Source organism: Chelonia mydas, chromosome 1 (genome assembly GCF_015237465.2).
Source record: "Chelonia mydas isolate rCheMyd1 chromosome 1, rCheMyd1.pri.v2, whole genome shotgun sequence".
In the NCBI taxonomy this organism is placed as follows: Eukaryota; Metazoa; Chordata; order Testudines; family Cheloniidae; genus Chelonia; species Chelonia mydas.
The window spans coordinates 16173409-16186103 of NC_057849.1; the positions used below are offsets into that span (position 1 = coordinate 16173409).

The following is a 12695-nucleotide window of genomic DNA, read 5'->3' on the forward strand; positions in this document are numbered from 1 at the left end:
GTTTTTGCCCCTAATTTTTGCCGTCAGTGTAATGGTTTCTCCCTTGAATAGAGAGTGAGTTCATCATAGCAGAGGCCTCAGTTCTGTCCACATCTGCACTCTGCACCGGTATCACTCCTTTGGCTGTGGCCATTACTCCTGCTGCAGTGTAAGTGAGATCAAACTCAGGCCCAGAAGCTCCAGTTTCCTGGGCTCTAACAGCTCCTTTTAGCTGGGAGGCATGACACTAGCCCAGGGAGCTGGAGACTTCAGGCTTAGACACAAGATGAAAACTACTGTCTCCGCACCACACCCACTCCCATTTCCCAGACACAGATGGTTACCAGCCTCTTCATTCTGGCTAAGAAGGACACAGCAGCCCACTCTCCCAATAGCCTCCTGGCTCCCCCATTAGGGGACTTGTTAATATAGAGGCCGGGAAGTCTATTCTTCTTACTGCCACTTAAGTTAACGTCATCTCCGCCATCTGCTCAAAACTTGCCCAGCTACAGGATCCAAGTCATTTGGGGGCTGGAGCGTCCTGGAGTGCCCCAGCACTGTGAATTCTGACGCTGTCACCTGTCCACTGGCCCCGCCACTGAATATTTCCCACCTTGGTATCAGTGACGTAGCTAGGACAGGAAAACTGGGTGGGCGGCAGTGACACGGGGGCTACCTCCCCCCATGGTACCGGAGGTGGATTACGATTTTGTGGGGCCCTTGGCCAGGACAAGTGGGGGCCCCTCCCCACCCCTTCCGCCTGCAGTGTCCCCCGTGCTCCTGTCGGGAAATGAGGCCAGGCGCGAGGGCTTGCCCTGCTCCACCTGCCTGGCGCTCCTGCCAGGGAGCAGGGTCAGGGCGTGGGGGCTTGCCTCGCTCCCCAGCAGGAGCGGTAGGTGGAGTGGGGCAAGCCGCTGCACCCCAACCCTGCTCCCCTGGCGCTGGGCGCCCATTTTTCCAGGGCCCCACAATTGGCCAGGGCGCTGGGGCATGGCCTGTTGGCCCACTGGCTAATCTGCAACTGGCTCAGACCCCTGGCTGGGGCTGGAGATCAGGGCAGAAGCGTGCGGCACCGGCAGGAGAGGGACCCGACTGGACACTCAGCCAGGGTCCAGCAGTCCCAGCCTGTGGATTTGGGGGGCTCCGGCCCTGATTTGGGTGGGCCTGGATGCTAAGTGGGTGGGCCGCTGCTCACTCATGGCTACGCCCCTGCTTGGTATGAAAACGAAATGCTTCCCCCGGGGCCTGTTGAAATGCTAGCAGTAACCCTCCTCTAGCGGTGGGCCTCATCACAAGCTCAGAACTGAGGCCTGGCTCATCCCAATACTTTGTCATTATGTCCAGATTGGTCTTAACGCACCCTGCGCGATTTTAAGGTTTTGTGTCCAGATGGGGCAAAATTTGTGGTTTACCCAAGTTTTCTGCATGGAAGCGGGGGATGCTCAGCAGTTCTGTGTGATATTTCATTGAAGTTTTGGCTAGAGACGTTCAGATGGGACATATATCCATCTGGATCAAAACCAGGCAGCATTTGGGGGAGCCCCTAGGAAGTAAAATTGACACCTTTCAGTCCGCTCCAGCTGTTACTAGCTTTTGATTAAGATTCCTTGTGAGGGGAGAAAACGCTCCCGTAGGACTGAACGTGTTGAACAATCCTGTGCTATGTTTGACAACAGCAAACATGATAATTGTGCTTTGCAGCTTCTGTCCCGAGATCTCAAAGCGATGAACAAGTGAAAACTCACCAAACCCCCCTGCAATGTAGGTTTTAGTGTCTTCATTTTACAGGCACTGAAACAGGTGCTCAGAGATCAAGGACAATATTTTCAAACTTGCATGCCTGATGTTAAGCACCTATATGATCATCCTGAGTTTCAGAGGCATTGAGGAACCACTACTCCTGCTGAGTTCAACGTTGGCCTGTGTGATTTGCTGGGTGGTTCAAGGAAGTTTGAGGCAGAGCTTGGGATAGAGCCTAGGTCTAGGGACCCCACTCCTGTACCTTACACCCCACAACCATTGGCTGCTATTAATTACAGGGGAATGGTTGCTAGGAGGAGAATCTTGGCCCATGGCTTCAGTTCAGATGAAGACCAAACACTGCTGCTTATCCAAACTTGTGCAGGGCTGGCCACACAGAGAGACTTCTGATACTCCTCACTTCTGCTTGAGCCAGAAATGGAGTGGAAACAATCATTCAGCATTTCCTGCCCCAGCTCATGAGAAATCCAAGGGAAGGGAAGTCGATCAAACCTCTTTGAAACTCAGGAAAGTTTTGGCCGGAGATTTTCACAAAGATTTGGTGGTGGTTGGTAGCTGACTTATTATTTTAGTAAGGTAGCATCCTTGGGATCGGGGCCCCATTGGAGAAGACAGTCCTTGCAAAGGGGAGTGGGTAGGAAAACAACATGCAAGTAAACAAATCTGATGAAGGATGGGCCCAGCTTTGTTAGCTACGTATGTGTGGTTTGGGGTTTGGTTTGTCTTTTTAACTGGGGGCAGAGGCAAGGAGGAGGGAAGACGGACAGTCACAGTGAAAAGCTGCTTGACCACCCCTGTTTAATACAGAAACCAGTCGAGGCTCACCCAGTCCTGGAAATGCTGACAGAGCCCAGCCTGGGAGGCATTATTGGGCAAGCCGACTGTACCATGCTCCCACCCTCTCCTAGAGCCCCGTGGCTGCTGCTAACCTCCACACGTGCTGTCTTCGTTCCTCCCCTCTTGCAGGCTGGCCGGCTGTTACGAGGCGCTAGACGGAGGCAACACGGCGGATGCACTAGTAGATTTTACTGGCGGCGTCTCCGAGCCCATCGACCTGATGGAAGGGAACTATGTTAACGACGAAGCCAAACGAAATCTCCTCTTTGAGCAAGTGCTGAAGGTCCACAACAGGGGAGGGCTCATCAGCTGCTCCATCAAAGTAAGATGTGTTGCTGTTGTGATTTGTCTGGTAGCCACGCTGAGAGGTCCCAGTCAGGGATCAGCTGGGCTCTGTACACACACACACACACACACACACACACACACACACACACTCTCTCTCTCTCTCTCTCTCTCTGAAAGGATGGTCCCTCACACACACACACACACACACACACACACACACACTCTCTCTGAAAGGATGGTCCCTGCCTCAAAGAGCTGACAATCCGGGTAGATAGTGTGAGCCTGCCGTAGATCTCTCTGCCGCCGGAGCGATGCCTGATCTTCCCCTGGGAGATCAGAATTGGGCCCCTTGGTGATGCAGACACGTAAGGGAGAATTTTATTTTCGGAGTCCCTATGGCAGTGCGTCTGGGCTGGTTTACACAAGGATGGGCTGATTTGCCGTGCATCTGGGCTGGTTTGCTTTCAACCCGCTATGGATGTGGTCACTCGGTCACTTGCGATGCTACTGCTTCCTGGGTTCGCCCGTGATAACGGAACCCCTCTCCCGACGTCCCGTGCACATGTGTCGTAACGGATTGTAGAGCCTGGAGAAGGGACAGTCTGTGTACGGGATCTGGCCTACCCCCCTGCTTTTTTGCAAACGAATGCTTGTTCCCTACAGTGTATTCTCCAGCCTGGTGCTATTTTAACTGTCTTGGGTGCTGAGGCATCCAGCATTTCCCTCGGGAGACTGTGTCACAGTCAGACTGCGTCAGCGTTCCCTGATAGCCAGCACGCATCTCCCTTCGCTCGCTTTCCCCCAGCAGGACATTCAGCTTTCCCACTCCCCTTCTTCTGGAGCTGCAGATTGTAATGGGGCAGCTCTGCCACCGGGGATCCACATGCAGTGGGAGCCCTCTGCTCGGTGCAGAAGAGACCCCCAGCTGCCTGTTTGGCACCGTCCCTCCCTACCTTCCTGGGGTTCCATGGAGGGGCTCACCCTGGGTTTGGGGATCTGCACAGGGAGGGGGCAGGGGCAGGACTAAGGAAGTAAAATCTCCCCTGCCCCACAACCACACGCAGCCTGCTAGGAAAAGTTCTTACAGCCCCAAGCTGAGTTACCTTCCACAAGCACCTCCATGCTGGGAGAAAACCCTTGGTGTGGGGGGGAGGGGTGGGCTGGGAGGCAGCCATAGCTAGGGAGACCCTGGTAATGCAGGTCCCAGAGTGAGTTCAGAGGCCTCTTGCCTTCTGGAGACCCCCAGAGCTGTGGGGATCTGTTGGTTCATCTCCGGCTGGGGTGCAGGAGACAGCAAGTCTGTGGGGATGCGAACTTCCAGCTGCTTCTTTGCCAAGATGTAAATTTCTCATTCACACCCTTTTTCCCACCAAAGAATGGCCACGTGACCAGGTGATAGTCCATCTGATTTTGTTGACACCTGGCTGAGCCGTCAGTTTGCCTTTTGTCTATGAGGAACCAGTTTGTACCTGCTTTTCTAAACTTGGAATATGTCTCAATAATGTTATACAGTAGAATCTCATAACTTTACATACAATGTAAAGGGTGACAAAAATGACTAGGGATATGGAACAGCTTCCATATGAGAAGAGATTGATAAGTCTGGGACTTTTCAGCTTGGAAAAGAGATGACTAAGGGGCGATATGATAGAGGTCTGTAAAATCATGATTAGTATGGAGAAAGTAAATAAGGAAGTGTTATTTACTCCTCATAACACAAGAACTAGGGGTCACCAAATGAAATTAATAGGCAGCACGTTTAAAACAAACAAAAGTAAGTGTTTCTTCACACAACGCACAGTCAACCTGTCAAACTCTTTGTCAGAGGACCTTTTGAAGGCCAAGACTGTAACAGGGTTCAAGAAAGAACTAGATAAATTCATGGAGGATAGGTCCATTAATGGCTATTAGCAAGAATGGGCAGGGATGGTATCCCTAGCCTCTGTTTGCCCGAAGATGGGAATGGGCGACAGGATGGATCACTTGATGATTACCTGTTCTGTTCATTCCCTTGGGAGCACCTGGCATTGGTCAGTGTCAGAAGACTGGATACTGGGCAAGATGGACCTTTGGTCTGACCCCGTATGGCCGTTCTTATGTTAATGTTGCTACTCATAATTTACCAGGACAATAATGAACAGCATATTATGAGTTTTCAAATGATACCTCATAAGGCTTACTTTGTGCAAAATCCATTATAGTTTTGTAAACAGGGTGAACATAGTGATACGGACCATCACAGGAATATAACCTTCCTGGAGCTGAAAGCCCCGGTCCTGAGGCTCTGCTTTGTGTTTCCCTGGCCAGGCCACCACAGCAGCTGACATGGAAGCCCGCCTGGACTGCGGTCTTGTCAAAGGACACGCCTACGCCGTGACGGATGTGCGGAAAGTCCGTCTGGGCCATGGCCTGCTGGCCTTCTTCAAGTCGGAGAAGCTGGATATGATCCGGATGCGGAATCCCTGGGGGGAGAGGGAGTGGAACGGCCCATGGAGCGACACGTGAGTAAAGCTGGGGCAAGGGGGCCTGGAGGGGGTCGCCAGCCAGCCACCCACCAGCGTTCCTCAGCCGAGATCCTGTGTGTTTGTGGGGTCTGTGGTGTGACGAGGGGTGTTATGGGCAGATGGGATGGACTGTCTGGTGAAACTCGGGGCCCTTCGCTATTCGAAAATGTTTCTGATGCCACTTGATGTCTCAGGCAAGCAATGGGCAGTTTAGCTTCTCCAATACTCATGTACACAGGCCCTTTCCTGAGCAGGCCGGGCGCTGGCTTCGGGGGCTGTTTGCGATGGGATTGCGAAGAGCTGAACGCTCTCCCTGGGGCCCAGCAGACTTTATATGGTTCATCAAGGGTCTAGTGGATGTTATGGGCCAGATCCTCAGCCTGTTTACACCCAGCGCTGCTGAAGAGGGAGTAGAGGGTGGCTTGAAGTCACCTTTTGGCTCCCCCAGTCCAGGGCTAGGTAAGGTGGCCCCCAGTAGGACTCCACCTACGGCACCTTAGAGCTGGTGAGAATTGTGGGAGAATTGTATGCTCCTCCCTGGCACACCTCACCCCGATGCCCGCTCCATAGAGGTAGGGGGCACAAGTGATGTAGAGACAGCATAGATCTATCCCCCCCACACATTGTATCATGGGGAAACCTCAGCTGCCCCTTTCTGGGCAGCTTTCCAGCTGCTTTGTGCTGCTGAGGCTGGCACTGGAGCCTCGGATCTGGCCCTGCTGGGTTAGCCAAGCAGCTCTGCCATGCTGCTCGTGGAATCTGTTCGCCCCACTGGCGGAGCCTGAGGTGGTTGCTCTACCTGCATCAGCCAGACAGCGCAAGTTCAAGTTTGCAAGCTCATCTGGCACAGCTGGTGGGGTTTGCAAACTCTGGGGGCCAGATCCCCAGTCTGGCCAATGTGCGCTCTGCTCAGGACACAGGGAGGGGAGGGAAATGTTAGATCTAAGCCACTTACCCACTCCCCTGGTCCTTGGGGATTGAACTAGCCCCCAGTGTAATCTAGAGCAGCCCAGGGGCTACACAAGCTTTATGCCATCCAGCTGTCTATCCCCTTTGCTCCATTGGAGGGCTCAAATGTGGCTCCGCCCCCCTCCCCCCCCCCCACTCAGGGCAGATCCCCCAGGCTGAATAAGCAGCTGAACCCCCGGCATGTCTCCCCTTTTTCTCTTAGTAACGATTTCCTTCTGTTCCCCTCGGCAGCTCTGAAGAGTGGCAGAAGGTGAGCAAGAGCGAGAGAGAGAAGCTGGGGATGACGGTGGAAGACGATGGGGAGTTCTGGTGAGTCCCTGCTGGGTTTTCTACAATGTCAAGGGGAAGCTGTGTGGATTGATTACTCCCACCCAACCATTTCCCATTGAACTGGCACAGGACTCGCAGCACGTAACAAAGGGCGGTCTGAAAATAATCCAAGCCAGTTCACAACCTCGGGGGAACGCGTCAGACCACGTGGAGTTAGCGCTGTGTGACTGGAACCCTAGGCGAGCATGGCTCTTTGTCTCCCCCTAGTGGCTGGTCCGCATTCAGGGGTTTTCACTTGTCGTCCTTCACTCAAGCCATAGAAGCACGGGCTTTTAAGTAGGGCTGTCAATTAATCGCAGTTAACTCACGCGATTAACTCAAAAAAATTAATCGTGATTCATCACGGTTTTAATCACACAGTTAAGCAACAGCATACCAATTCAAATTTACTCCGTATTTTTGAATGTTTTTCTACATTTTCAAATATATTGATTTCAGTTACAACACAGAATACAAAGTGTGCAGTATTCATTTTATCGTTTTTACAGTGCAAACATTTGTAATAAAAATAATAATATAAACAAAAGAAATAGTATTTTTCAGTTCACCTCATACAAGTACTGTACTGCAATCTCTTTATCGTGAAAGTGTACCTTACAAATGTAGATTTTTTTTTTTTGTTACATAACTGCACTGAAAAACAAAACAATGTAAAACTTAAGAGCCTGCAAAGTCCTACTTCTTGTTCAGCCAGTCGCTAAGACAAAAAAGTTTGTTTATATTTACGGGAGATAATGCTGCCCGCTTCTTGTTTACAATGTCACCTGAAAGTGAGAATAGGCGTTCGCATGGCACTGTTGTAGCTGGCGTCACAAGACATTTACTTGACAGATGTGCTAAAGATTCATATGTCTCTTCATGCTTCAGCCATCGTTCCAGAGGACCATGCTTCCGTGCTGATAACGCTCATTAAAAAAACAATGTGTTAATTAAATTTGTGACTGAACTCCTTGGGGGAGAATGGTATGTCTCCTGCTCTGTTTTACCTGCATGCTGGCATATAGTTCATGTTAGAGCACTCTCGGATGAAGACCCAGCACATGTTGTTCGTCTTAAGAACACTTCACTGCAGATTTGACAAAATGCAAAGAAGGTACCAATGTGAGATTTCTAAAGATAGCTACAGCATTCAACCCAGGGTTTAAGAATCTGAAGTGCCTTCCAAAATCTGAGAGGGATGAGGTGTGGAACATGCTTTCAGAAGTCTTAAAAGAGCAACACTCCGATGTGGAAACTATAGAACCCGAACCACCAAAAAAGAAAATCAACCTTCTGCTGGTGGCATCTGACTCAGATGATGAAAGTGAACATGCGCCGATCCGCACTGCTTTGGGTTGTTATCGAGCAGAACCCATCATCAGCATGGACACGTTCTCTGGAATGGTGGTTGAGGCATGAAGGACCATACGAATCTTTAGCGCATCTGGCACGTAAATATCTTGCAACGCTGGCTACAACAGTGCAATGCAAACGCCTATTCTCACTTTGTATTCTGTGTTGTAATTGAAATCAATATATTTGAAAATGTAGAAAACATCCAAAAATATTTAAATAAATGGTATTCTATTATTGTTTAACAGTGCGATTAATCGCAATTATTTTTTTTAATCGCTTGACAGCCCTACTTTTAAGTAGAGATTTTCAAAGGAGTCTTTCAATGGGATTTGGGTGCCTAACTCCTTAAGCACCTTTGGAAATCCATCCTTAGCTCTGTAAGTGCTGGGTTCAAATCCTTCTGGTGTTCCACCTATAACAGACACAAGTAGTAGATAAATCACCCGTACATGCATGGGAAGACAGGACTAGAACTCTGCTCCTTCAGCTCCAAAAAACACAAGTCTCTGCCACTCGAGCTAAAGGATTGTTCTCATTGCTTTCTCTGAGAGCATGTCCCGTAGTGGAACACCAGCCACCAGAGGGCAGCATCACACACCCAGTATGTAACAGCTGATCCCTGGCTGCTTGCCCGGTATTGGCCACACAACGTGAGCTGTGGGCACATGAGGCTCAGCCCTGCCAATAACCCCTTTCCTGTTGTAGGATGACATTTGAAGACTTCTGCAAATATTTCACCGACATCGTCAAGTGCCGTCTCATAAACACCTCCTACCTGAGCATCCACAAGACGTGGGAGGAGGCGGTGATGCGCGGGGCATGGACGAGACACGACGAGCCCCTCAAGAACCGCTCCGGAGGCTGTATCAACCACAAAGCCACCTTCTTGCAGAACCCCCAGGTGAGACAGCAGAGAGGCGTGGAGAAGAGGACCTGCCAGGAATGGCCCGAGGCCTGGCAGGGTAATAAGGAGCCTGGTTGGGCCATTGGAGGCCAAAGTCTGGAGTGGCTTCCAGACTCCTAAACAGAGCAGCCAGCCATGGTGCTGTTCTGGGGTTAACCCCCTGCAATGTGCTTTTCTGTGCTTTTTGTCTCTGGCGCTGAGAGCTAGCCATTGGATTTTTGGCTAAGTGCGTCAAAACCAAAGGAAACATGTCTGTGCGCAGCAAAGCCACGGCCTTTTGGAAATGAGAGGAAGCATGGTGCAGTGGTTAGAGCACTAGACCTGGGTTCAAGTCCCTGCTCTGCCCAACTCCTTTGTACCTCAGTTCCCCGTCTGTACAATGGGGATAATAGCACAGGGGTGTTGTGAGAATAAATACATTACAAATTGTGAGGGGCTCAGATCTGAGAGTGATAGGATGCATAGATGAGATAAATCCTGTGCAACCCATGCTTGGGCCTTCCCAGACAGAGCCAGGTCAGACTGGGTGCTGAACTTCAGACACAAGTGCAAGTCCCCTTGGCATCAGGCTTAGTCCACTGAACACAGGTTCACTTGCTGGATTTGGACCCAGGTTATATCCAGAAGTGAGAAAGCTCATGCACCCCTCTTTGCACCGCTCACCCCTTCTCTCCCTGCTCCCCCTCGCCATCAGCATGCCTTACAGAACGGGAGGCCTCTCACCTTTCCTCTCTCGGTTGTGTCATTACTTCTAGTATGCGTTTGATGTGAAAAAGACAGAAGACGAAGTGCTAATCAGCATCCAGCAGAAACCAAAGAGGACCAGCCGCAGAGAGGGCAAAGGAGAGAACTTGGCCATTGGGTTTGAGATCCACAAGGTAAGCTGGGGTATGTACACTGCTGGCCTGAATGCTTGTTGCCTGGGTGCATTAGAGGGGGCAGATGGCTCAGGAAGGTTCCCCAGCAAACCCAAGCAGGACCCAGAATGCTGCTGTTGGTAGCACTCCCCTGTGCATAAGTAGGGGATAGGTGGAAAGTCCAGCTGCCCCATGACGCTAGGGGGCGTGCTCATCTGGGTTGAAGGTGTTACTAGGCCCCTCCCCTCTCTGCAGCTGGTAGCACAGGGGGAGAGGAGGATTGCACCCTACACATGGTGTCACTGCTCTCGAGTGTGGGGTTCTCAGGCACAGATCGCTGATGTCAACAACTCACACACACGGGAAGACAGTGCATTGCACAGACAGGGTCTGTGGTCACCAGATCTCGGGCCTGTCCTTGTAACTGAGGTCGGAGGAACCGAAGACCTGTAGTAGAAAAAGCGTTGTGGGGAGACATGATGGAGGAGGGAGGATCCTAGAGAGAACGAGGCCGGGGATAATTGAAATCACTTTCTCCCAGAAACTGAAGGTGCCTACACTTTAAGCCTGGCCTGGGTCATGTGGCAGTGGCCGGGAAATGACTAGTACTCCTGGGTGCCACTGGCTTAGTCATACCTGTCAGCATGAGCGCGGTAGGAGGGGGCACCGAGGGTGTTAGTATCAGAAAGACTGGGACACTGGGAGAGCTTTCAGAGAGGTAGGGCAGTAAATACACACACACACACACACACACACACACACAGCAAAGCAGAAGGGATAGCCCCTGCTAAATAGGAATGATTGATCTGTTACCCTGAGCCCTCAACCTCCCTTTAACCTACCTGGCGTGGTGCTCCATCTCTCGCTAGTAGCTAGACCACATAGAGCGGTTTATGAGTCTGCTCCTGTCTCCACTGGAGCTGATGTTTTAGCTCAAGCTGCAGAGGCTTCTGCTTCTAGACCCGGACACCGTGGGTTCAGTCCCTGCAGATGCACCCACACGAGGGGCCATCATTCCATGGGTATTGAAAAGAGGGGCTGAGTATCCTGTTGTGATCTGTGCCCAGGTTGAACTGAACCGGAATTACAGGATGCACACCTTGCAGCAGCAAGTGGCCACCTCCATCTACATTAACTCCCGGAGCATCTTCCTGAGGACAGACCTGAAGGAAGGCCGTTATGTCATCATTCCAACTACCTTCGACCCGGGTCACATGGGAGAGTTTCTTCTCCGGGTTTTCACAGACGTGCCTGCAGATTGCAGGTAAGGAGCCCATCTTCTTATCCTCAGTGTCACGTGGCGAACTGGAACAGGGTAAACTCTCTGGGCTCCCATAAATGATCTGGAGGATGGTGTGGATTGCACCCTCAGCAAGTTTGCAGATGACACTAAACTGGGAGGAGAGGTAGATACGCTGGAGGGTAGGGATAGGATACAGAGGGACCTAGACAAATTAGAGGATTGGGCCAAAAGAAATCTGATGAGGTTCAACAAGGACAAGTGCAGAGTCCTGCACTTAGGATGGAAGAATCCCATGCACCGCTACAGACTAGGGACCGAATGGCTCGGCAGCAGTTCTGCAGAAAAGGATCTAGGAGTTACAGTGGACGAGAAGCTGGATATGAGTCAACAGTGTGCCCTTGTTGCCAAGAAGGCCAATGGCATTTTGGGCTGTATAAGTAGGGGCATTGCCAGCAGATCGAGGGACGTGATCGTTCCCCTCTATTCAACATTGGTGAGGCCTCATCTTGAGTACTGTGTCCAGTTTTGGGCCCCACACTACAAGAAGGATGTGGAAAAATTGGAGAGTCCAGCGGAGGGCAACAAAAGTGATTAGAGGACTGGAACACATGACTTACGAGGAGAGGCTGAGGGAACTGGGATTGTTTAGTCTGCAGAAGAGAAGAATGAGGGGGGATCTGATAGCTGCTTTCAACTACCTGAAAGGGGGTTTAAAAGAGGATGGCTCTAGACTGTTCTCAGTGGTAGCTGATGACAGAACAAGGAGTAATGGTCTCAAGTTGCAGTGGGGGAGGTTTAGGTTGGATATTAGGAAAAACTTTTTCACTAGGAGGGTGGTGAAACACTGGAATGTGTTACCTAGGGAGGTGGTGGAATCTCCTTCCTTAGATATTTTTAAGGTCAGGCTTGACAAAGCCCTGGCTGGGATGATTTAGTTGGGGATTGGTCCTGCTTTGAGCAGGGGGTTGGACTAGATGACCTTCTGAGGTCCGTTCCAACTCTGATATTCTATGATTCTATGAACCCCTGCCCTGTCCCGAAGGAAGCTCTCAGTAAGGGCCTGTTGCAGGACTGTTCTGGCACAATGTGACTTAGCAGGTGAATTTGCAGATCACAAGCTGCTTAAGAACCTGATAGATGTTCATGATCACAGGGCGACCTAGTGGGTTAATGACCCAGTGTGCAAACTAAGGTGCTTCTTAGTAAAACAAATGAGGAAGGGAAGGATGGCCCAGTGGTTAGGGCAGTAACTGGGGACTTGGGAGATTCCTAGGATTCCAATTTCAGTTCCCTGCTCTGCCACAGACTTCCTGTGCGACCTTGAGCCAGCCACTTGGTCTCTCTGTGCCTCAGTGTCCCATCTGTAAAATGGGGATAAGAGCACCTCCCTACCTCACTGAGAGGATAATACGTTAAAGATGGGGAGGTGCTCACATGCTCGGGTGAGGGGCACCAAGTCAGTACAATAGCTAGCTCGGTAGAAGAAGCTTGCTCCTTATGTGAGGAATAAATCCATGCTCCACAATTAACATGTGCCCTGCCCTAGAATTTGCACTTTCTTTCGCCCTTATTTTTATTCTCTGCAAGAAAGAAAGAAAATGGCAAGGAAGGTAGGACGGGAGTGAGGTGTAAATTCTGCCAGACTCATTGCAGGCTGTGCAGGGATTGGGGGATTCCTGGGGGTATTT

The 12695-nt window shown here is 50.9% G+C and overlaps 1 protein-coding gene across 6 annotated transcripts in view; it reads left to right on the plus strand.

Moving 5' to 3' along the window:
• Positions 1-12695, plus strand: part of CAPN5 (calpain 5) — a 137636-nt gene that overhangs the window by 104791 nt on the left and 20150 nt on the right. For all 6 annotated transcript variants that reach the window (XM_037884804.2, XM_037884735.2, XM_037884598.2 and 3 more), the window contains 6 exons: positions 2707-2899; positions 5173-5366; positions 6570-6647; positions 8709-8904; positions 9663-9785; positions 10832-11028. In XM_037884804.2, the coding sequence (XP_037740732.1) occupies positions 2707-2899; positions 5173-5366; positions 6570-6647; positions 8709-8904; positions 9663-9785; positions 10832-11028 (981 nt within the window). The remainder of the gene's footprint in view (positions 1-2706; positions 2900-5172; positions 5367-6569; positions 6648-8708; positions 8905-9662; positions 9786-10831; positions 11029-12695) is intronic.